This window comes from Gossypium raimondii, chromosome 9 (genome assembly GCF_025698545.1).
Source record: "Gossypium raimondii isolate GPD5lz chromosome 9, ASM2569854v1, whole genome shotgun sequence".
NCBI classification, from domain to species: Eukaryota; Viridiplantae; Streptophyta; class Magnoliopsida; order Malvales; family Malvaceae; genus Gossypium; species Gossypium raimondii.
In genome coordinates this window covers 32,729,095-32,753,370 of record NC_068573.1, presented here as the reverse complement: position 1 = coordinate 32,753,370, position 24,276 = coordinate 32,729,095, and the positions used below count along the sequence as shown (strand labels likewise).

The 24,276-nt window shown below is 32.6% G+C and overlaps 2 protein-coding genes across 3 annotated transcripts; both read right to left on the bottom strand.

Annotated features, from left to right (window-relative positions):
• Window positions 1-1,090: 1,090 nt before the first annotated feature.
• On the bottom strand, window positions 1,091-10,944 carry LOC105799085 (coatomer subunit beta'-2). 2 transcript variants are annotated; one of them, XR_001135452.2, is made up of 26 exons: window positions 10,796-10,944; window positions 10,405-10,425; window positions 10,221-10,282; window positions 10,073-10,127; window positions 8,915-8,951; window positions 8,465-8,790; window positions 8,234-8,365; window positions 7,993-8,141; window positions 7,702-7,770; window positions 7,222-7,372; window positions 7,048-7,113; window positions 6,728-6,916; window positions 6,232-6,372; window positions 6,065-6,139; window positions 5,775-5,951; window positions 5,581-5,672; window positions 5,359-5,475; window positions 4,862-4,976; window positions 4,633-4,704; window positions 3,949-4,145; window positions 3,771-3,864; window positions 2,990-3,096; window positions 2,594-2,720; window positions 2,328-2,518; window positions 1,787-1,853; window positions 1,091-1,535 (listed from the first exon to the last, which is right to left on the bottom strand). XR_001135452.2 is itself a non-coding variant. In XM_012629441.2 (26 exons), the coding sequence occupies exons 1-25, from the start codon at window positions 10,796-10,798 to the stop codon at window positions 1,834-1,836; spliced, it is 2,709 nt and encodes a 902-aa protein (XP_012484895.1). In that variant the 5' UTR covers window positions 10,799-10,944; the 3' UTR covers window positions 1,091-1,535; window positions 1,787-1,833. The 2 variants fall into 2 exon arrangements, 1 of the variants encoding a protein (XP_012484895.1); XM_012629441.2 differs by having other exon boundaries at window positions 2,404-2,518.
• Window positions 10,945-20,608: 9,664 nt separating this feature from the next.
• On the bottom strand, window positions 20,609-23,983 carry LOC105799087 (uncharacterized). The gene is made up of 3 exons (XM_012629445.2): window positions 23,201-23,983; window positions 22,190-22,416; window positions 20,609-21,164 (listed from the first exon to the last, which is right to left on the bottom strand). The coding sequence occupies exons 1-3, from the start codon at window positions 23,422-23,424 to the stop codon at window positions 21,157-21,159; spliced, it is 459 nt and encodes a 152-aa protein (XP_012484899.1). The 5' UTR covers window positions 23,425-23,983; the 3' UTR covers window positions 20,609-21,156.
• Window positions 23,984-24,276: the final 293 nt, after the last annotated feature.

The following is a 24,276-nucleotide window of genomic DNA, read 5'->3' as shown; positions in this document are numbered from 1 at the left end:
ATAATATAATTAATATGTTTATTATTTTAATAAAATTATTCCATATTACAATTTTATTTTAATAATAAATTCTAACATTAATAATAATTTTAAATTTTAAGTAATATTCATAATACTTTATTAAATATATTCAATATTAATATTTGAATAATAGATATCACAACTTACAAATATTTTGTAATTATTATTTTATGTTACAAAATATGAATATTTTAATTATATAAATATGAATATTTGTTTAAATCCAACTTAGCTTCATTTATCTTTTCTAGTTCCACTATACCACTATCATATATGTAATATATGTAACTTCAAATTAAGTTCTAATTAGAAATTGGTTATTGTTGAGCTTATATAAAATATTAGTTATTATAGAATATTATCTTGTTGTAAAATAAATTTCGATTGTCAAAATAAAATTATTTATAATATTTTGTAACAATATAATTTATGTTGTATCCATTTTATGGAAATAATTTTAAAAAATTTACCAAGCAAATAAAAATTTTATGTAAAATCATCCAAACACCAAAAAATCAATCCATTCTCCTGAAATAATTTTTCAAAATTATTTTCAGTGAAACAAACACAATATTAATGTTTTCATTCATTGCATTATTCGTCGTTTCTGTCTTCTTTCTGTTCAAATCTTAAGATGATATAGAACATTATCATGGTACTGTTGTTTTAAACTAGTTTGAGTCAAAATAGAAAAAGAATGTAACGAATTTCAATTATCCAACTGAATTAACTGCGATTTTTAAAACTTCAGCTAGTTTGATTAAGAGAAAAATATTTTGATTCTGTTAAATGTTTTAAGAGTTCTAAAACTTCAATTCATAATTTAAATTGAAGGGGTTGGGAGAGTTTTGAGAATCAAAATAAATAAGCGTCACTTTTATAATAATAATAAATAGAACATTGTCATTTTATTACATTTTAAAACCGAAAAAAAATGCATTTTAAGTACTGTCATTAAAAACCAGCGTCCGAAGAACAATGCCAAATAAACTAAAAGTCAATTGACCTCAAAAAATATTTTTTAACGTCTCAAAATATAGCCAGTCGAATAGGCAAACACGATATGATATATGACATGAAAATGTTTTTTTTTATTTTATTATTATGTAGATATGTTTTACAATACAAGTTTTGATATGGAGCGAGGCAATTAGGCAAATAGTGTACCTAAAATTTAAAACCTAACATAAAATGGGCTCAACTCGATTTGGTTAAATCAAATCATCACTAGGATTCTCAAGTTCTTTCTACATTCACAATGGCACAATAAAAAATCTTGGACCAAAATGCCTCAGAATAAAAAAAAAAAAAGAACATATATATATTATATGCTAAAAACCCAAAAGGCCAAGAATCTAATATCATAACTGGAACGCTTAATTGAAAATACTTTGTATTATGCCCCCATCCCAAAATTCAATGTGCTTTTATAGATAGATCCAAACCAAACCTCCAGGAACGCAAGACAATCAGCCATCTCTATATTTTAATATCACATCTGTCTAGGTCGAAATCTGCTAGTTAAATAAAATAGTTACGACGGTGGAAAAGAAAAATCAAACCATATTTTTGAGTAAATTATTACTCGTGTCGTGGGTTTATTCCAAAGTAAAATGATTTGCATGCATCTCTAACATATGGCAAAATCCGGTACAAAAATTCTAAACCAAATGAAGTTCTCCATTCTAGATTTATTTGGGAAAAAAAATATGACTAATAATGTTTTCTCCTTTAAGAAATAATAACAACGATTATGGTTTCTCACCTTAAATATGTTCTGAATAGAGCTCGAACTGAATGTCTTGACGGAACCTAGTGATCCGGTGTAAGCACTGCCAATAGGGGAAAAGATGATAAGAATCAAAGGCATTACAGAATTGCCGAAAGCACCAAATGGAAAAGAATTTAACAAGCTTTAATGTTCTATGGTAGAATTAAAGAAAAAAAGAGTTATCATTATTGGTTTGATGCTAGATGGCAATAAATTGATGCAGAAACACAAATTAGATGATAACAGTTACAGGGAATATAAGGTATCAGAAGCCAATGGATGCGCATCATACTCGTCGATACTAATAGGCATCAGACTCGGATAAACTATTTCTAGCCCAAGTTTGGGGCCTAAATTTGTAAATACGAGAAAGTCACAGAAAGGAGAAAAAAAGGGCTATAAATAATATCATAATCAAGTTATTTAGCAACCAAACATGTAGCAAATTCCAAAGACAAACAAGATTAAAACGATTCATCAGAGAAGCCCAAAAGAGAAACGGGTTAGAAATTGCATTTCAGAAACAATTAATCACCAGAGACAAAATTTCGATTTTCACACTGCCCCGACCAATTGCTTTTAGGCTGACGGGGTTCCTTCATTATTCGTACCCCACTCTTCTTCAGGTTCATTGCCATTAACGAGCACTGCACCATCGTTTGAATCAGCATCCACAACAACAGCCTCCTCTTGGCTACCCTCTTCTCCATTCTGGTCCTCTAGATTCTGATCATATCAAAGCAGTTTTTATGTTAGAAGTTGCCTACATAAAAGAAAAACAGATGGATATGAACGGTATACCTCATGATCAAGGTCACCATTCTCAAGAGGCTCCTCCTCTGTTGGCATGTTTCTGAAAGTCTCCACAAGTGTCATATGAGATCTATCAGCATGTTTCAAATAGTCTGCGGCAGGAGGATAAATGCCCCTATAACCAAATTGAAAGTTAATAGCATATCCATGTGAGACAGGAAAAAAAAAAGGACATTTCAACCACAACAAAGCTAGTAAAGAAAAAAACTGCAGAGCAACCAAGAAAGGCCAAACACAATCGCAAACTAAAATTGCTTTGTACAAAGAGATCACACCAGAATCAGTAACACTAAAATAACAGAAAGAAATCCTCTTTAATAACATTGGATAGAAAATTGGTAACAAATAACACAACTAAGTAACAGAAGCGATCATGATTTCTACCTTGTTTCTGCTACTTGAGATTCAAGAGTAAGAGCAAGTTGCCAATCCTCAAACAAGTTGGGATATTCTTCAGGATCAGACAAAGATTCAGCAGCTTTTGGATTAACCTTCAGATGTGTAAAAGTAGTGTCAAAATAGTTATGCAAACTGAACCATTAAGCAGTAACATAAGAATGTTAGGGCATATAGCTTTGAGTATGATTACAAAGAAACATACAAGTACAACAGATTCATGTTGCAAGGGTACAAAGAAATTAAAGACCACTTGGAAGTATATTTAAAACACTCCACAACCAATGAGTTATTAAATTAAAAAGATTCCCACCAAGATTCCGGCGGTACTAAACTGCTGCACTGTTTGCAAAAAAGAATAAGATTGTTGTCCTTAGCTTTCAGATGTAAAGCTCTATAAGCAGAATTTCAGACAAATATTTTTCAGAAAAATATTAACCATCAATTTGACCAAAAAGGCAAGAAGTCAAGATTACTTCACATCAGAGATAAAAGTGGGACAAAATAGATATTCTGACAATGGTATTCAGGACAATGTTGAGACACATACAATACTAATGCACGATTCAGAAAGAAATAATAGAGAACGGAGAAAGAAAAATAGTGTTATATTTACTGATTAAAGAAATGCAATAATTTGAATCTGTACAACCATTCGGAAAATCAAACAAGTGGAATGAAAAGAACAAAAGGTGATAATACAGCTAAGCCAACCCATAAAGAAGCACGAAAAAAAAAAGGCAACTGAGAAACAAGCACATCAACAAACCTTGTTGAGGTCTTTTCTCCAAATTGCTACTATTTCTGAAACCTTGCTTGGAAGATAAGATCGTGCCATCAGAGCAGCCTCTGGTATCCGATTGCTGCAAAAGGAATACTTCAATATATCCATAACTTTGGTAACATGAAGGCCAGTCTACTGTTTAAGGTACTTGATAAGGAATTACCTTTCCACCAGAAGCTGGAGGCAATCCTCCAATTTACCCAACATGAATAAACAAAGGAAAGCAACATTATTCTTCCCTTGCTCTTTGGAAAGGGATGCAAGTCTTGATATTCCTTCTGCATCTCCCAAAGAGGAATAAAGCAGCAGTAAACCACTCAGGTCCATTGCATGCTTCATGCATTCCTCAGCCATTTGTAGCTGTAATGACAAATTTAGCATAATTAATAAAAGATATTATTAGTTATTGAAACTAACAATTTGTATAACCTGTATGTTCATAGAGCAACATTAAAACAAACAGTTAGTTCATGTATTAAAGTTCAATGTCCACATCAGTAAAATGTAATGTACAACATTAGCATAAAACAAGACACTGGCCAAACATAGAAATGGTCTTCATCCAATTTATTTACCAGTTGAACAACCTACCAAGCCAAAAAGCTCAGACAAATTTAGAAATATTTATTGAAACGCAAAGCTGTCTACTCCCATAACCTTAAGACAGATTTTACTCCTAAAGCAACTGCAATGAATATTTTCAAATTGTGATTTGCAAAAACTTCATGATACCAATATACCGGCAAAAGAAGCTACCAAGAAAAGTGATGGGAGAATCAAGAATGGCAATCATAACAGAGCGAGATGGAACTGAAACAAATTTGGCAAATTAGAGAGTACACAACACCTTTCCAGTGGACATAGCTAATTCTCCCAACTGCTTCCATTTAGACTCACTCTGAACTTCAGTGGCTATCTCCTGCACAATAGTGAGTGACTATCTAGTGAGGATAGGAAATTTTTTAAATGGCGCAATCAAGCTTAATACAAAATGGAATATATCATACAGAGATTCCAGAAAAAAGGATCTATGAAAACATATTTCTATCCCCAAACCAATTAAACAACTTCCTTACCTTAGCAATACCTAATTTACCAAGCTGTATGGCAAGCTCAAATCTGTAATCAGGGTCTGTAGCTACTTCTAAAGCATCCTCTATCATACCTCGTGATTCCAGGAAATGAGCCACACTATAAATCAAGGCAATCCATTAATTAAATCTAATAAAATTTTCAATAATCACAACTTAAAAACAGAGAAAATGAACTTAATAAAATTTTAAATTAAAGGCCTTCAGAAGGGTAGAACAAATACACAAAGGAACATGGACCAGCTTTTGGTAAGATACATAGGAGTCAGGTTAGATTTGGAATTCTAGGTTTCTAAAGGCATGGAGATGAGGCAGATATTACCATAGATGAAAACGTAATCCAACCACAAGAGGCATGAATATTCAGCACAAATGACTAATTAAGAACCAAAAACTTCAAAATATTTCAAAGGAAAAGAGAAGGAAAGATGGTCAACAATAATCTTTAATGAAAGGAAAATATTTCAAAGGTGTAAACATACCTATTATGGTGCTCTTTGGGAATTGAAGGTAAAATTTCATTGGCCCTTTCCAACTCTCCACGCATCACAAGAGTTTTGTACTCAATTAGGCTGAGAAGTAATGTGTACCCCATAACACTGCACAATATGACAGACAAGGGCAAATAGGCGTTAATAATGTATTTTCAAAGCAAAACAATTTTTTTCATTTTGACCAAAGAATAGCTGCAACTAGCCACTCACTTAAACTCTTTGTCTATCAGATACACCCGACTTTGACTTGCAAGATATCCCAGCAAGTACATAGGACGGTCCAAATGAAACATAGTGGTCACCTAAAATCATTCCATTATCAAAATGAAACCATCAAAACCTACACAAACCAAAGCATAAACACATGGAACCCTTCAAGCCAAGGATAAAAAGAATGCAAATACCTCTCCACCGACACAGTAATTAAGTCTCCATGAAGAGTTGTTGTAAATGAAACAATCCCCAACCCAAATGCCAGTCCTGACACGTTCGTTATTTTCATGAAGAAGCTCAAATGCATCCTCAACTCCTTGTTCATCAACTGGTCTTCCACTATCCAAGTAAGATTGAACTACATCCCTCTGCAAGATGAAAATATCAAATTTAGTTATGTATAACTGTAAGAAGTGTCAATTTAATAGACAAGTCTGTAAAAAAGGCTTTGCAGATTTAAGAAGCAGATTACATTACTTACATTATACTTTAGAATATAGAAAGATGTATCACTGGCAATGGCCACCAAATCACCACTATCGGCCCAGTAGAGATTCTACCATTTTAGAAACACAAAGCAATAAGGGTTTTAGGATGCAAGGTAGCCAAAATGAAACAAAAGGGGCTCAAAGAGTTATTTCAGCTTACTTTCACAGTAACATCAATTCGACGAATCAACCTGCACTCAGCCCAATCATAAAAACAAATAAAATCATTGGAGCACATCGCCAATAAAGTACCCCCAAAAATACGCTCAGCGGAGAATGTTGGACGGACACTCCTTTTTTCCTGGAAATGTTAAATCTCAGTCAAGACCACTACATTTTACAAATGAAGCTAAAACATTGCATTAAATAAAATTCCTTAACAATTACAATGCAAAATACCATTATACGATTAAAGAACAGTCAGTCAATTGTTCAAAATAATTTTTTTCTAAAAAAAAGAAGAAAAGAAAATTGAAATCCCCTACCCTAACCAAAGTTCTGTTCATCCTATTAGATCCAGCTCTTCAGCTGAAATTAATCTGTTGCTTATAACATATCTTTTAACAAGCGAAAACAGAATGTGCTTGTACACATACTTTTTCTATAACTACTTTAGATTAAGATAAGAACCATCTAAATGATAAAATAGCACAAACCTGGAAATTTTTGCTGAAAATTTTAATCTTTGATGAGCTTTCTCTAACAGCATACTCTCCTTCAGATGACCAAACAAATTCCAATGCAGAACCAAATGACCTATTTCTCCACGCCAAAGCCGTATATATGATGTACTCACCATCTCCACAAACAACAACAAACCTCCCATTTGGGTTATGCTTTAAGCTCTGAGAATAACAAGATAAAGGGTAAAAGGTTGCACACATCAAAACATAAATAGAACTTACAAAAATAAAATAAAAATTAGGAGCGATCATTAATGTAATGGAAAATTCATTTAAATGGGGGTATGACTCACTTGAGGGTATAGATCACAGGTGCCCAATTCCTTGACAGCCAAGGGCAATCTTTCTCCATCAGAAACCTAAGAACCAAAGCAAAAAAAGCTTACGTCATCACCTTAAGGTGGAAAACCCAATATTGAAAGCCAAGCCATGAATGACGAAGGAAAATTTCTTAAACGAAAAACTACCTCAAAATCTGCTCCAACACTCTTAATATTCACAGTTTGAATTTCATTGTGCTTAGCCCATATGATTTTCCCACTGTTGTCCATACTTGCTACAGGTACTTCACGGCCAATTTTCACCATAATAGTTCCTTCATCATACCCAATCACAATCCTGTAGGAAGGAAAGAGTTTGGTAGTTTTAGTTGTAGCCGATTATCAAATAAGAAGTGTCAAATAAACTAACCAAGATCTCAATTCAGAAATCTAGCATCTTCGTATTACACGCAGAAAAAAATATGTAACTAAATAAGTCAGGATAATTAACCTGAAAGAAAAACAGTTTTAATTAATTTCTCACATTCTTTGAGCGGATAGGAATTATATTAGCATTTAATGACCAAAAATGATTATAAATAAATAATCTAGAGAAAAGTTAATCTGAAATTAAAAATAAATAAACGTAACATAACATTGTTGCATAATTTAACCAAAAGAAATTACCTTCGTGAACCTTTCATATATCCAATTGCCCAAACTCTCTCAAGACCATAATTCAAGGTATTTTCAAGCCTGAAAATAAATGAATTGGTTAAAAAGTCTAATAGTTGAAGAAATTTTAAAATCTCATTGCATACATCAAAGACTATTAAGATAAAAGTATCTTAAGAAAACACTTAAGTTTATGCAAGGAAGAAATATTAACGGTAAATCACTAATGTGACTCTCAACCATGAATTGCTACATCTATCTCAATGATGCTCAACCAGAAATATTTTCTATCTCAAGATTTACCTATAAGTGGTAGCATGCCAGATACGAACCGTCCCATCCTCAGAACCAGTAAGAATAATTGGAAGTTCAGGATGGAAACAAACTGCAGAAACATTGTGTGTGTGGCCTTCCAATGTTTGAACACAGCTCTTGGTTTGGTAGTCCCATACCTGCCATCCGCAGAATTTATCCATGAATAGTTCCTCAACATTTACTTATGATCAGAATATAGCAGCACTAACAGTAAAAACTAGCTGCATACCTTAGCAGTGTGATCATCAGAACCAGTAATCAGATAGGGCTTATCACCACCTGTAAAGTAATCAACGCAATTTACACCTTTCTGATGGGCATCCAAAGTAAAATTTGGATCAGGAGAGCCAAGGTTCCATATCTAGAAATTTCAAACAGATCCAAGGAAAACTTAGCATGGTTATACCAAATGAAGAAAGAAACTGTGAAAAGAAAACTAAAAACAGAAAAGCCGTGTTACCTTTATAGTACGGTCAAGAGATGCACTGGCAAAAGTGTTAGTGTCTTTGGGATTAAAGGTCACTTGCATGACATAATGAGAATGTCCCTCAAATATCTGAGTACACACCCAACCCTTCTCCCAGTCCCAAAGTTTTATGAGCATATCATCAGATGATGACAACACATATGGAAGAGTAGGATGAACAGCCACACATCTAATGTAATCAGTATGTGCCTCAAATACTTTGACCTTATCCATGGTGTTGTAATTGTATACACGAATAAACATATCATCAGCTCCAGCAACAACCCACTGTTTGCGTGCTACAAACTTGGCCGACCTAACTGCAAACGCAAGATGTCAACCACTTCAGAGAATAATAATGACTTTATCACGACAAAAACAGAAACTGAAAAGTAGTATCATCAGACCGAGATAAGTGCATTGTAAACACAGATGAATACATACCCGGCAACTCAGTGACCTCAAAAGATTTAGCCATGGTCTGTGTGCACCAAAGACAGTTAAAGTTAACACTAAACAGTAAGTGAAAGAATTATGTCAAAGTGTAAACAAAAGATGTATCATTCATAAAAGAAAGAAAAAGATTTCAAAGATAAAGGACAAGTGTCACATCCATATACATAGAACTAAAATGGATACATGTTTCTATGTTTCTTAGAGTTAAACAGAATTTAAGCTAGTAGCTGTGCTTATATGAAACTATAGATGATAGTTTAATCATAAAATAGAAATAGATAATAGCCATATAGTCTAAAGAGTTCGGGTTAATGAGTTTATGAGTCAGACTAAAATGAGAGAACTATGACCATAAAAGAAACGATGGAACAAGAAACCGATCACTCCTAATAAAAAGGGAAATTCTAGGGTGAGCTCACTAAAAATTGTTTAGCAAAAGCTTTTACCAAAATATCTAAGGGTTTACCAACATTTTAGATATTTTGGTAAAAGCTTTTTTTTAAGCAGAAGCTCATGGTAGAACTGCCAAAAAGAAAGAGTCAATTCAAGATGCATAATTTTTTATAAAGCCAGATAAGCAGCACAAGTTTATGCCCTATGGTTTCTCTGATATAAAAGAAATTTGTGATCCAAGTAAAGAGTTATGAGTAAGTTCTGATAACACATTTTTCGGTGTGGTAACTAACATAATTTTTTTCTGTTTCTGAATAAACCTTTGGTTCAAGCAGAATGGACATTTAGTCCAGATTAAGGCTTACTCAAACTAATGGACTTCCGTGAGAAAAATCTGAAGGGAAAATTATCATCTAATATGCCATAGTTTCTCAAACAGCATTCTAATAAAACCAAAGAAGTGCATATGAAAGAGGGCGAAAACCATGCTTCGAAGAGCAACATAAATTCAAGCTCTATCATTAATGTTTCACGATTGATTCTCCTAGTCACAACTTAAAGTATATGCTATGGAAAAAATGTTTAAAAAAAAAAAGCAAACAAAAAAGTTATCTAAGTTTTATACACTAATTGTAACCATTAAATATATCTAATTATTAGCCCATTTTTCCAGATTCTGGCATTTCACTAACATGAAGACAGAAAAAATTCTAGTTTTTGCAGGCATTACGACAATCAGTATAACTCCCGTACCTGTGACTGGTAATTCCAGATACAAACAGTCCCAGAATACAAGCTTGCTAGAATCCTGAGATAACAATTAGAACATATGAAATTTAGCCTTCAGACTTTAAAAATTAATGTTCAAATAAATGGAAATGTCAATATAGGATAGAGGTACCATGGTTCAGTTGGATGAAGATCTACAGATTTTACTCTCTCTGATCTTTGAGCAAGTTTCCTCTGATACAAATATCACCAATTAAGAACATTACTCACAAAATTTACCAAACATTCATACAATAATAATAACTAGATCTAATCCACAGATAAAACTTAACTCAAATGAAATGAATAACACATACCTTAATTTCGAGTCTGAGTGGCTGTTAAACACAAAAAAAAAAAAAAAGACCACACTATTAGTCGAAACCATGCAACAGATCTTAAATCAAACCCGTTCAAAAGAGATCAATAAATCAAAATTCATAATCGCCACATTAATATCCAAATTCCAAAGACTCCAAAAAAAAATCACAGAGCAGATCTCAACTACATTCAAATCCCTAACTCTCCATCCCTGCCGCATAAATGATAACGAAAACGGAGAAATTCCAAACTCGAATCAAACATAATTCAAAAGTCCTCCCGTTTCAAGTTCCATATGTTAAACAAAAATTGGAGAAATGAATGTGAATCAAAGAGATTTGAACCAGATCTAGAGCGGAATCAAAGGGATCAAGAAATTAAACTTACCATTTTTTCAGATTAAAATAAAAAGATGAAGAAGGTGGGGATCGAGATCGCGCTTTTGATGTAGAGAAAGAAAGGGGTTTTTGTTTTGGTGTAATGTAAGAGAGAGAGAGCTCTTCTCTGTATGTGAGAAAAATAAACATAAAATAAAATTTTCCGCTAAGATGCTTTGGAGTTAACAGATGGTATAATGATTATTTGGTCCTTTAATTTTGTAAAATATTTATTTTAGTTTTATTTAATTTTCGTCTTTTTAACATTTAATTTTATATTTTGAATTTTAAAAATTAATTAAATACAGAAATTTTATCTACCTGAAAAAGATCCAAGTTCAGTGACTCTAAAATAAAAATTAAAATAGAAAATAAAAATATTTTTTATAAAATTAAAAGACCAAATAAATTATTAATTTTTAATAAATTTACTAAAGTGCCACTCACTGCCTCGATTGCGCTATACGAGGCATTTTGCTTATTTCAGAAATATAAATATATTAATAATCATACTACAGGAAATTATAAAATAGAATTAAATAGAGTAAATTATACAAAAAATTACTAAGCTATTAGTAAATTTATATTTTGGTTACTCAATTTCAAAGAGTTACAAAATGACCATTGGACAATTTAAGTGTTTTCATTTAAGTAACTGAATTCTTTAAAAGTTTTTATTAAAGTAACTGGGCTATTAAGGTTTTTTTTTAAGTTCGACTATCAAGCTCCAAGCAACAATTCGACAATCGGTACAATAGATCATTATCCATCAATAATTAATATTTTAGATCCAAATTGATTTGACGGTTAATGTTGGAGATCGAAAAGAAAGTTGTTGAAATTTTAGTTCGTAGATTTATAACATTAAAAGTTGTTTTATAATAATAATAATAATAATAATAATAAAGACTAAATAGTATAAAAAAATGAGAAGAGCTTTCGGTTGGTGCAAGTAGTGTAACCAAAGAATGTCATACAACAACATTTTAACAGTTTGGTAAGTTAAATGAAAACTTTTGAATAATTCAATGACAATTTTATAACTTTTGAAGTTAAATAATCAAAATATAAATTTATTAATAGTTTAGTTACATTGTAATTTACTCTCTTTTTTTTTATAAAAGTTCATTTATGAATAAGTTCAACTGAACTATTTTATTTTAACATAATTTATACAATTATTTAACTATTTTCTTGAGTTGGTGTTACCACGTCACTAACTCAATTGTTAAATTACGAAAATATTTTTTATAATTAAAATAAGTATATTATTTAAGAGTATTTTAGTTTTTCTATTTAAGAAAAACCAGTAAAAATATATATAGTGGGATTTGAACTTAAATTATTTGCACTAATAAAATCTTTAATTTATCACTCAATTAAGTTTTATTTGGATATTTTTATACATTTTAATTTTAATCATTCACACTTTATTACTTTTCAATTATATAAACACATATTTATATTATATATTTATGGTAAGAGTATAATAAAATTTCTAGTATTAATTAAAAAATATTAATTAAACTAATGTTTAAATACAAATAATCGAATGTGATATCAACAATCATATTTATCTTTAGAAGATAAATGATTAATTAAATAGCTACAACAATTGAATTTGATTTTTTTTATCAAATAAACTCAATTAAACTTATTTTGAACAAATTTGAGTTTTTTTTTTTTTGAAATTTCCAGATTGGGCTTTATTAAGGAAATAAATACACATTGTTCAAATCTGAAATCAAAACCAAATAAAACCAAACCAAAACAAAATAAAAACCTAAACCCAAACATGGCCCAAATCAGATGGCCTTAACCGAAAAAAACTAGATATTTAAAACGAAAATTCTAGAACCGGCATTAAAGCACCGATCCATTGCCCAATCAGAATATGTTTGGAAACCTTCTTCCAGTCTTTCTGTCATCTCATTTCATTATGACGATTTCATTTCCAAGATATGCCAAAAAAAATCGATCCGTTTCCTTTACTGTTCTGAGCCTTCCTTTCTTCATTCTTCCTCTCTGAAAACTTCTAATATGATCCTCTTCTCCCATCATGCCGAGCTTGGTCCATAGCATATTCTGGAACTCCCCTATCCAGGTAAAACTCTTCTCCTCTTCTTAACGTTTCTGTTGCTATGATATGTGCAAGACCATTTGCGGATCTGGGTGTATGTTGAAATTTAATATTATCAAGTCCATATATTTCCTGCTGAATGTCATAAATGTATACCCCCACCATAGATCTGTCTTGACTCTTTGATTTGCATTTCTTGACAATTGCGAGGGAGTCTCCTTCAAGAATCAAAAGCTGCCATCCCTTCCTAATTCCCATTTGAACTACTTTCCGACAGGCAATTGCTTCAGCAGCAAAGGCTGATGAAATATTAGAATGAATCTCTGAACATGAAAAAAGAATATTTCCTTCCGAATCTCTGGCCACAATACCCACACCCGACTGATTCTTGCTTCTATCGTAAGCGCCATCAAAGTTGATTTTAATAAAACTTTCCTGTGGGAACGACCATCTCTTTTTCTCTCCGGTACGATTCAGATCTCTCTTCTCCAGGCCATTAATCTCACTGATATAACTATTTATAAAGTTTTCAACTTCCGTCCCATTTCTAACTTTGCCTTCATGTATTCTTTTGTTTCTATCTCCCCAGATTGCCCAGAGTGCACAACAGAATACGCGACTTTGATCGAGGCTGAGCTCCTCTATTACCCAGGTAATCCACTGCACAAAATCCTCACATTGATTCATCAAAATGTACTGAAACGATAAAGTTCTCCATACCTCCCTTGTAACATGGCATTCACGAAATAAATGGTTCATTGTTTCAGCTCCTTCTCCACATCGGGGACAGCTTGGATTTGCTACTAACTTCCGGTGCTGGAGGTTCACCTTTGTAGGCAGATAATTCCAAGATAACTTCCATATTGTAACCTTTATTTTAGTTGGTAGATTTAGGCACCAAAGTTTTTTTGTAAAAATTCCTATAGATGGTCTGTAAAGCATAAGCTCTAGGATTTTCAGTCGATTTTTGTAATAGTTGATAGGTGCTTCTGACCGTGAACTCACCCGACCGTTCGCCACCCCAGATAAGAAAATCTTCATGCGGTGTTTGTGCCAGAGGAATTCTGAGGATTCTGGCTGCATCGTCTTCCAGGAAGGTACTGGTAATCAACTCTTTTTTCCAACTTCTGTTATTATTATCAATCAACTCATCGACTTTAACATCACGCATAGAATTAATTTCTGATGATAATCTAAAATTAACAGAATCTGGAATCCAAGCATCATTTATGGAAATATTAGTACCCGTCCCCACCCTCCAGCAATGCCCTTTTGTCAATAAGTCATTTGCTGCCCAAATACTTTTCCATACATACGAACATGAATTTCCTAAACTGGAATTTAAGAAATTATCATCCGAGAAATACTTAGCTTTGAACACTTGCGTAACAAGAGCATTCTGGTTGTTCATAATCCTCCACCCTTGCTTAGCCAGTAGAGCTACATTGAACTGTGCCATATTCCGGAAGCCCATACCACCCTCCTCTTTAGGCCTACACATGTATTCCCATTGACACCAGTGAATTCCTTTCTTTCCTTTTCCTTTTTGCCACCAAAATCTAGCAAATAAATTGTCAAACTCATCACAAAGCGACTTTGGTAGTAGAAAACATGCCATTGCATAAGTAGGAATTGCTTGAAGGACTGATTTAATGAAAACCTCTCTACCCCCTTGAGATAAAAAAATGAGTACTTCAATTATCAATCATTTGCTTTATTCTGTCTTTGAGATTCTGAAACGATTCTTTTTTCTTTCGGCCTACAATGTTTGGCAGTCCAAGATATTTTTCCATGTTATTCGAACCTCTTATTCCCATTTCAGCCGATAACCTTCCTTTATCACCCTCCTCCAAATTTGAACTAAAAAAGATCATGGATTTGCTAAAATTAACGCATTGACCAGAACAAGTCTCATATTCTTGCAAAATAGCTTTTAGGTTCCTTGCACTACTTTCGCTGGCTTCACCAAACAAAATGCAATCGTCTGCAAATAACAAGTGTGATATAATCGGGCCTATTCTGCTGGCTCTCACCCCTTTAATCAACCCCTCTTTTGTAGCATTCCTGATTAAAGACGATAAACCTTCACTGCAAATAAGAAAAAGAAAAGGGCTAAGTGGGTCACCTTGTCGGAGTCATCTGGTTGGTTTAAAAACTCTACCATTCCTCCCATTTGTGGTCACAACATAAGAGACTGTAGAAATACATCTCATTATTAATACCACTCATTCCTTCGCAAATCTATCCGTATCATAACTTCCTTCAAGAAAGCCCATTCCACTCTATCGTAAGCTTTACTCATGTCAAGCTTAATTGCCATAAATCCTTTTTTCCCATTTCGTTTTTTCCGAAGTGTATGCAGAATTTCATAGGCTATCAAAACGTTATCCGAAATTAGCCTCTCTGGGACAAATGCACTTTGAGCACTGTCAATGCATCTTCCAATGACTTCCTGAAGACGATTGGCAATAACTTTAGCTATAATTTTATAAAGAACTGTGCACAAACTAATTGGTCTAAAATCAGCAAAGTTTGTAGGATTGGACTTCTTCGGAATAAGGGTGATCTTAGTTAAGTTTAGCCCTTCCACATCTTTTCCGTTGTTTAAAACTTCCAAACAGAAATTCCCAATATCTTCACCCACTATACCCCAGTATTTTTGAAAGAATAGAGCCGGGAACCCATCATAACCTGGAGCTTTTGTTGAACCCATTCCCTTTACTGCAATGTAAATCTCCTCTGTCGTAAACTTTTCCAATAGGCCTGTATTGATATCCGAAGAGATGCTGTTCTGAATACCTGTTAAAAGGTGGGAAGAATCTCCAACACCTGTAGTCGAGAAAAGCTTCTGAAAATACTGCGTAGCCATCTCATTAATTTCTAATTCCTCAATAATTCATTTTCCATCATCACTATCGAGCCTACTGATTGTATTAATTCTTCTCCGCATTGATGCATATTTATGAAAAAATGTCGTGTTCTTATCCCCTAACTTTAGCCAATTAGCTCATGCTCTCTGTTCCCAATACATCTCCTCATTTTCAATTTCCATGTTTAAATGGATTCTTTTGTCAATCATCTGGTTCATAACATCTTCATCAAGTTCCTTCTTCATTAAGTCTTCAAGCTCTTTTGTAATTGTATCTGTCATTCCCTTTCGTTTCTTCTTAATGAATTTTGCCCATTTCGATAAGCTAATCTGCAAGTTCTCAAGCTTCTCCAATACCGATCCATTTAATGACTTACAGGCTTTCCGAATTTCTTCTTATATTGATTCCTCTGCAGTCCACCAAGCTTCGAATTTAAAACTTGGAACTATCTTGAATCTGCTTACATTAATTGTGCTTATTAGCAAAGGACAATGATCCGAAAGGGTAGACGTCAGATGATGAATATTGCCCGTTGGAAATAATTCCATCCATTTTTCATTCGCAACACCCCTATCCAATCTTTCTCGAATGTTCGTCTTTGGTAGATTCCCCCTTTCCCATGTATACCATACTCCTGAATATCCCATATCTAAAAGGTGACATTCTTGTAGAATTTCCCGAAACGCTGCCATCTTCCTTTCCTCCCTCGGTTGACCTCCCCTTTTTTCAAAAGAATAAGCTATTTCATTGAAATCTCCACTCACTAACCAAGGATACTCTTGCTCCTGTCCCAAGATCTTTAATAAACCCCATGAGGCATTTTTATTTTGTGAGTAGGGAGAGCCATAAAACCCTGTGAATCTCCAATCTTCATGAGCACCTTCTCCTTTGACCAGCACATCAATATGACTTGTTGACAAAGCTTTAAGATGAATCTGAACTTCCTCTCGCCATGCTAAGCAAATCCCACCCCGCGTACCAACAGCTCCTACTTCAAGTCCATTCGTGAAACCACACATTCTTCTAATTGCTTCCATACGCTTTTCATTTACTTTAGTCTCCATTAGGAAGACTAATTGAGGATTATTTTGCTTCAGTAAAAACCGAAGCTTTCTTACTACCCGTGGACTCCCCAATCCACGGACATTTCAACATATGATTTTCATTGTGCCCGGTCGGCTTGCCCATTGGCAGCCGCCGATCCTGTCTGGTTGGAATATTCCATTTACAAATTGGTTTCATCCTCCGTAATTAGATCCTGTTCACCATGTCTCGCCCTTTTTGGATTCTCCTCCCGAATCTCTTTTACCCCATATTCATATTGCACTAACTCTACCAATTTCCTTTTTTGCAATTTACGATCTACCTCATGGTTCTCCATCCTTCCCATTATTTTTCTTCTTTTCCAACTAGCTTTCCTGGCTAAATTCAGATTATTGACGTTACTATTTACAGTATCTCCTTCATTGATTCCTGCTTCCTTTCGCAATTCTAAATCTGCAACAGTTGATGCCAACCAAGTACTATCCTGGATCCCTCTCATTAAACCACTATTTTGCTCCCTGTACAGATATTCTTCCTGATCATTTGTAATGCCTCCAACATAAGAGCATTGTGATTGTAGTTTTTTCAATAGAGCATTAAACTTTAAACTCTCCCTTCCCACCAACGTTGATTCTGCTTTTAATGCTAAAGAGAAAGGTGGATCCTCTTTAATTTTGATTTTCTCTGCAGGAGTAAATTCTGAACAGTCGTGGATACCATGCCTTAGCCTACCACATCCAAAACAGAAAGTCGGCAACTTTTCATACTTGAAAGGGATCCAAGATTTATTCCCATTCCCTATTGAAACAAAAATACCCCTGCGAAGAGGTCTCTGAACATTTAACAGCACTCTAAGCCGACAAAACTCACCAAGAATTTCAGATCTGATCACCCCTCCAAAAGTGACTCCTCTAGCATGTAGAAGGTCTTTTTATCAAACTCTGGTAAACACGGCCCAATTTTAATCCAAAACGGAGATGAGACAAGTCGAATTTGATCTCTCAGCATTGACTTATTCAATCGATCGAACAAGATTAATTGCTTCCTAAACAACCATGGTTGGCTTTCCAGAACAGTCTCTAAATCCTCTTCTAATTCAAACTCAATCAAAAATAGGTTTTGTCCAACCACTTGAATCACGAATTTCTTCCTTGTCTTCCAAATACTCCTCATCTGTGCTTTGAAACTGTCTTGATTGTAAGGTTTCTTTGTCCATATGGAACATATCAAAGAAAAATTGCCGCTTGGCTCCACCATCGAACTTTTAACCGAAAAGCTCTTCTGTTAATAGGGCGATCTCATCTCCCCCAAACCCATCGTTACCACCACTCTCCATTATCCCAAGCCGCAGCATCCACTGTTTTCGCTAGGATACCAAGGATAGCACTCTTGGTTTCTAGGGTTTCTAGGGTTTCTAAATTAACAAATTTGAGTTATTAAATTCAAATGATTTGTAAGTCTCATCGAATTATTATATATTTAATATAATATTAAATGTGAGCATTTGGTATATTGATAGTGTAGTATTTTATAGGCATTGACAAATGTCTTATAATAGTATAATAAAATATTTTAAAAAGCGATATTTAAAAATAAAGACACATGTTAATTTTTAAGATTGCTTGTGAAATAAATAAAACACACATTGCTAATGTACCAAATACTAACCCAATATTAATAATTAATATTAAAATATTTAATTTAATTTCAAGTTTAAATACATATAATCATATTTGAATTTTAAAATGAAAACAAATTAAATTTCGATAAACTAATTTGGATCAATGAAAGTTGGATCAATAAAATCTTAAAGAGTCTGTTTGGATAGCATGAGTAATTAAATGAAAATTTAATTATTATCATAATAATTACACTCTCGGGCGTATTTGGTGACAAAGTACAATTGCATCGTAATCTCTTATGTCATATTTGGTAGTACAAATTGTAATTACATAGTTACATAACTTATATTTAAAAAAATATTAATTACTATAAAAAGTTATTAGTATGACAAAAATAATTTCTAAACAAGTAACAAAAATTAAAATCAAATCATCATATATGTTAAGTTAGTATAAAAAAGTAGTTGATAATATGATTACTAATAAAAAGAGCAGGAAAATAAATATCATATGCAATTTTATTTAATTGTTCTTGTGCATAATTGTTGGGTTATTACCTTTTAATATTTAACATAGGTTACTTATCGTCATATGTTATCATATATTAGTCCTTAATTGAGTTGATCATTATCTAAATTTAAACTTGTACCATTAAAATTATTAAAATCTCCTTCTTCCATGTACTCTACAAAGTATAGATCATCTCAATTCTCCCTATAATTGAAGTTATGAAATATGCAAATGTCAGTACAATCCAACTAAGGAGATGTTAATATGAGAAATATTTTTTAGAACAACAGATGTCTTTCCAACCACATTTCGAAGCCTCGAATATCTTAAATTAAAGAGTTCGCGAGCTGTCTATGGTGCTTGTGTCCAAGCATTATTCTCTCAGATGGTATCATACCTACAATATGGTGCAAAAAAATATTTTCTATTTGTATAATTAATATCGACCTCATAATATTTGAGTTTACAATCCAAATAATATATAACTTTAATTGTAAAAATTTAATTTGGAAAAAAACTTATGTTAGGTTAAATCCTTTTATAACATATAAATAAAATAAAAAATAATATAAAATTTATAATATATAATCTTTATAAAAAATTATATGTCGTTAAAAATATTCATAACACTTTTTATAAATACTAAAAATTTTCCATAACTTTATAAAATCATTTTTATAAATAAATTAAGATAAAAAACCTATAACTTTTTTCATGAATAAACATATTATTTTTATGATATATAGCGTGAACACATAAATAAATTATGTTCATACTTGACCATAACGTTTTATAAATAAATATACCATAACACTTTTATAACATGCCAATTATTTTTATACTAATTATTTTACCATAACTTTAGAAATTTTTATGAGTTAAATAATATAACTTTTGTTATAACATTATAAAATACACATTATTTTATAACATATTCTTTTTAAATTTATGATATAATAATAAATTTTTTCATAACAATTCTAAATACTCATTCATATTCATGCTTATAATATGATTTTTATAACCTATAAAAAATTTTAAAATTAGACTTGTATGTAATTACATGTTTACCCTCCCATAAAAGTGTAATGGGAACACTAATCTACCAATTACAATGATTACTCAAATATGCCACCTTTGTTTAATTAAAACAATTATACCCAAATTCAATTATTAAATGATTTTCCAAACAGTACCTAATTACTAAATAGTTTTCCAAACTGTACCTAAAAGTAAAATGTTGAACTCCAATGTAAACAAAAAGGTGTATGGCTAAAACAACTTATGTTGAACTAAAATACTGAAACACCAAATCTTAAGTGTCCTACAATCATCATTATTATAAAACCCCTTCTTTAAGTAAATTAATCTATATATATTAGATCAAAGAGCAAATTATTCTTTTCGTTAAATTTTTATCCATTTTATTGTTAAAAATTAATTCATGTATGTTAGCAAGTAAAACCGACACGTTATGTGTCACTATCTGATTATTTTATTAATCATGTCAATTTTAATGGTAAAATGAATGAAATTTTAAACAGAAAAATCAACTTATTCTTTGATCTAAAGTACAAAAATTAATTTTTAAATAAGAGCAAAATACAATCTAACTCCTAAGCCTCCATGGTAGTTTCAAGGTTGAACAGAGTTAGATTTATCAATGAGTGCACACTCAAATTTATTAAAAAATCATATGCAAAACTCAACCAAACAATTGTATTAAATAAATGAAAAAACAAATCAAACTCCAACTCTTCATTTTTCTTAAAATATCTATGTCCAACTATATTACGGGGTACGAGGATATAATATGGAAAAACTTGAAAGAAAAGATTGAGATATACCCGTGTTAGACACATATTCATATCTCACACTTGAGTCTTAGTAATATAGAGCAACTATGCCGAGATAAAATCAGATAAACAGTACCAGAAAGCAGCATACCATCGTTCTTCAAGCCACCCATAGTTTATTTAGATCTCCCTCAAACACAAAATGATCACCGACCCTTATGTGATCCGGCTTCAAATCGTGCTTCAGCACCACTATCACAAATTTTCTTAGTTGCTCTCGATCATCTTCAGACACACTTCTTATATTATATCCAGAAACACTAAAACTAGATTCTGTAACTAAAGCTAGTTCTTTCTCGTCACTGGATGCTGATTAGTTTGGTGTCTAAAGAAGTATATCCGTAGCAGTGAAAAACAAAGAATTTACTTTGCATCTGATACTTTGGCAGTCAAACATCTGCATGAAATTGTTTCAAATCCAGAAATAAGATTTGTAAACCGAAAACAAAAAAGAATACGCAATAGCAGTATACTAAAGTTCAAGCCGGAAAAACAAGAATGGTCTTGGATCAATGACTAAAGAACTGAATGTATTTGACCCATTTCAGTTCTTACATGAGCTAGATCTTCGTTTAACAAACATGGGTTAAGCATTAAAAGGAAGTTTTATTTTTCGGGAAATGCCTTTAAGAGTTTCATTGATACAAATACAATAAAACATTTTTCTACTATGTAGGCAACGCTTTCTAAGCACTTGCAAGCTATAAAACTACTCTGCAAATGCAACATTTTCCCCTCAATTTAAATCATCTAAAATGGAATTCAAAGATAAGATCCAGATAATGTCTTTAAAAGATCATAAGGTATTTTACATCCATAAAATGACAATTCCCTAAAACATTGTATAGAAGGAAAAGAATGTGTGAGGAAGAGATAATGCAGGATACATTAGTCTACACAAGAGGAAAACGTTGCTCCTACTTTATTTTTGCTAACATACCATGTCTGGCACCTGTATTTGACAGGTATTCGGCAATGGGTATGGAAGTATGATTCTTTAAATATATGAAGGGAAAAAAAAAGAGAAAAAAATTGAGTACATCCATGTTGGATATAAGCCCGTACCCGACACCCTTAAGTCTGAATAAGAGAATAAGAGACCAGTTCTGTAGCATCCAAAAAGAGAAATAACATGACTTAGCACCAATATATTCATATAAGTTCATGTGATAATTCCACGTATTCCTGTTGAGCATAATACTAAACAAAATAATTGTGCAGACCAACTATCAAACAAAATATATTATGGACAACAATAGCAATCCCACAAAATTCGAGACAGAAAGTTGGAAGCCCGGCACCAATAATCCCACAGCAACACTTGTCCCAAAAAGAAAAGATAGACAAAATAAAAAAATTGGTTTATTTCATATCACAATTATCTTTTTAAACACTTTGACATATATAGGAAATATTCCTTACTTGATCGGTATCGCGTTATTGGAATCTCTTTGAGTTCCCGTCTAATGCACAGATATTCACCTAGCAAAGCCATCACTGCAACTCCAATAACATTCACAAACCACCATGTTATTGAGGAAGGCCAACCTCCATTTATTAGGCATATAAAAAGATGGATAATATAGAGGGTTGCTGCAAAATCCAAGCACTTTTTTGCCCTTTCAATCAAATAAAGCATGTAACCAGCTCTGCAGATCCAAAGAAAAAAAAATTGCAAGTTAAAATGAGCTAAATTTAGAACCTAGAATTATTCTCTCTAAAATTCATATTACATTTTACTTCAACATTTTATTTGCATGAACAAATAAAATACCACTTGTTTTAGACAACATTCACCGAGACAGTATCAGGTTCGGGCCATTAATTTATAACTAAATAAACCCTCCCTCATACTAGACAACATTCAAGCTTAGCTACTAATATTCAAAAAATGTTAAAATTCAATCTTTTCATGTTTGAAGTTCAAAATTAAAGCTTCCAAATCTTAGTTTTTAGGATCACAAAAATATAAATACCACAAAACAAATGACACCGACCAAACATCATACGTCTACCATTTAATCTATACATTGATCCAACCCCATTGTACAACCTATAATCAAGCATGAATAAGAGAAAAACAAACATTTTTCAGTTTAATCTTATCATCTGAAGGTGCTATAAGGATGTGTATAACAGTGAAGAGTACATCGGTGAGGCAAACAGTAGGAAACACAATGATTCTTCAATTAATATATTTGGCGGCTAGCCCATAATTGAGCAAAATAATACCTAGTTTTAGCACCATTTTCCTTTTATGAAAATAATTGTTTATATTAAAGTAAATCTAATAAACCATACATTTAAAAAGCAACAGACAGAAACCAACTGTTTATTCCATAGACGAATTTCAAAACTCTGCACCTGCAGATGCAGATAAGCATACAAATGAAACATAGATAACTAAGCAAATGATGGGAATCATGATCTCACCCTGCAATAGAGCTGAGCAGAAACGAAGCGATGACACACCAGCCAGTAACAGTGGAGGTAGTGACGGTAGCAAAGTCGAAGAAATAGACCAAACTCAAACGAGAAACGCGGGTGCCGACGAGGAATGACAAGAAGGCTCCAAGAGTAAGGTAATATAAACATTGAAGGCAAACAATTTGGGCTACAATAAGCCAAGGATCCCATACTACCGCCCCATAGAACATGACTATAATTGAAATACCCCCCTTAAAATTACAAATATCCCCAGATCAGCAAAACCTCCCAAAGCAATTCCTCAATATTATACTGAATTTGCCTTAACAACCAAGCTTCAAATCCTAAAAAAAAAAAAACTAGTTCCCACCCAATTCTTAGGAAATTAAAAGGATTAAAGCAAAATCATAGGTTTCCCAGCTGAAATTTTTCGAAGTTACTGAAGACCCAGAGCCTTGTTCACTAGCTATGGCCTATGATCTTTAAAGACGAACAAAAAGGTTTTTGAAGAATGAAAATCAATGCTAAAATCGAGTTTGAGGTTCAATTTTCGGTGCACCCAAAATAGAAAATTGACGAACTCGGATCTGCTAAATCAGTGAATCTTGAGAGAACAAACCCAAATCTGGAATTCTCGTTTTTGTGAGGGAATCTGACAATAAAAAAGAAAAGGTTTCCATTTTATGCCAATCAAAAATAGAAAACCTTTTCCTCTCTCTCTCGGCACTCCTGCAGAGCTTTAGGGATATAGACAGTGTTTACTGAGAATGAGTAGCGTGTACGGATGTGTCAGTAGATTCCGGGGATCAAATTGGTAAGATTATTGGTTTAATTGGATCAATTACAAAATTTTAAAAAACAATAAAATTTTAATTCAATCAATATTTAATTTAATTAATTCAATGTTACTTTTTGAATTCATCTCGCAATAAATTTTCAATCCAATTAATTTAACTAAAAGGACCTATCCATTCAAATAATACAAGATCCTTTGCATCCAAACGAATGAAATGCAAAAGTTACAAACCTTGTTTTTAATCAGGTGGCAGAGCCGCAGAGGCTGTTAACATGAAATTTAGAAT

Coding starts and splice junctions, on each gene's coding strand:
- LOC105799085 (XM_012629441.2), bottom strand. Junction 8,142..8,233: donor CTGATGATCACACTGCTAAG/GTATGCAGCTAG, acceptor TGCGGATGGCAG/GTATGGGACTACCAAACCAA. Junction 6,373..6,727: donor TTTTCAGCAAAAATTTCCAG/GTTTGTGCTATT, acceptor TAACATTTCCAG/GAAAAAAGGAGTGTCCGTCC.
- LOC105799087 (XM_012629445.2), bottom strand. CDS start 23,424: ATGTTCTATGGGGCGGTAGTATGGGATCCTTGGCTTATTGTAGCCCAA. Junction 22,417..23,200: donor CTGCTCAGCTCTATTGCAGG/GTGAGATCATGA, acceptor TTGGATCTGCAG/AGCTGGTTACATGCTTTATT.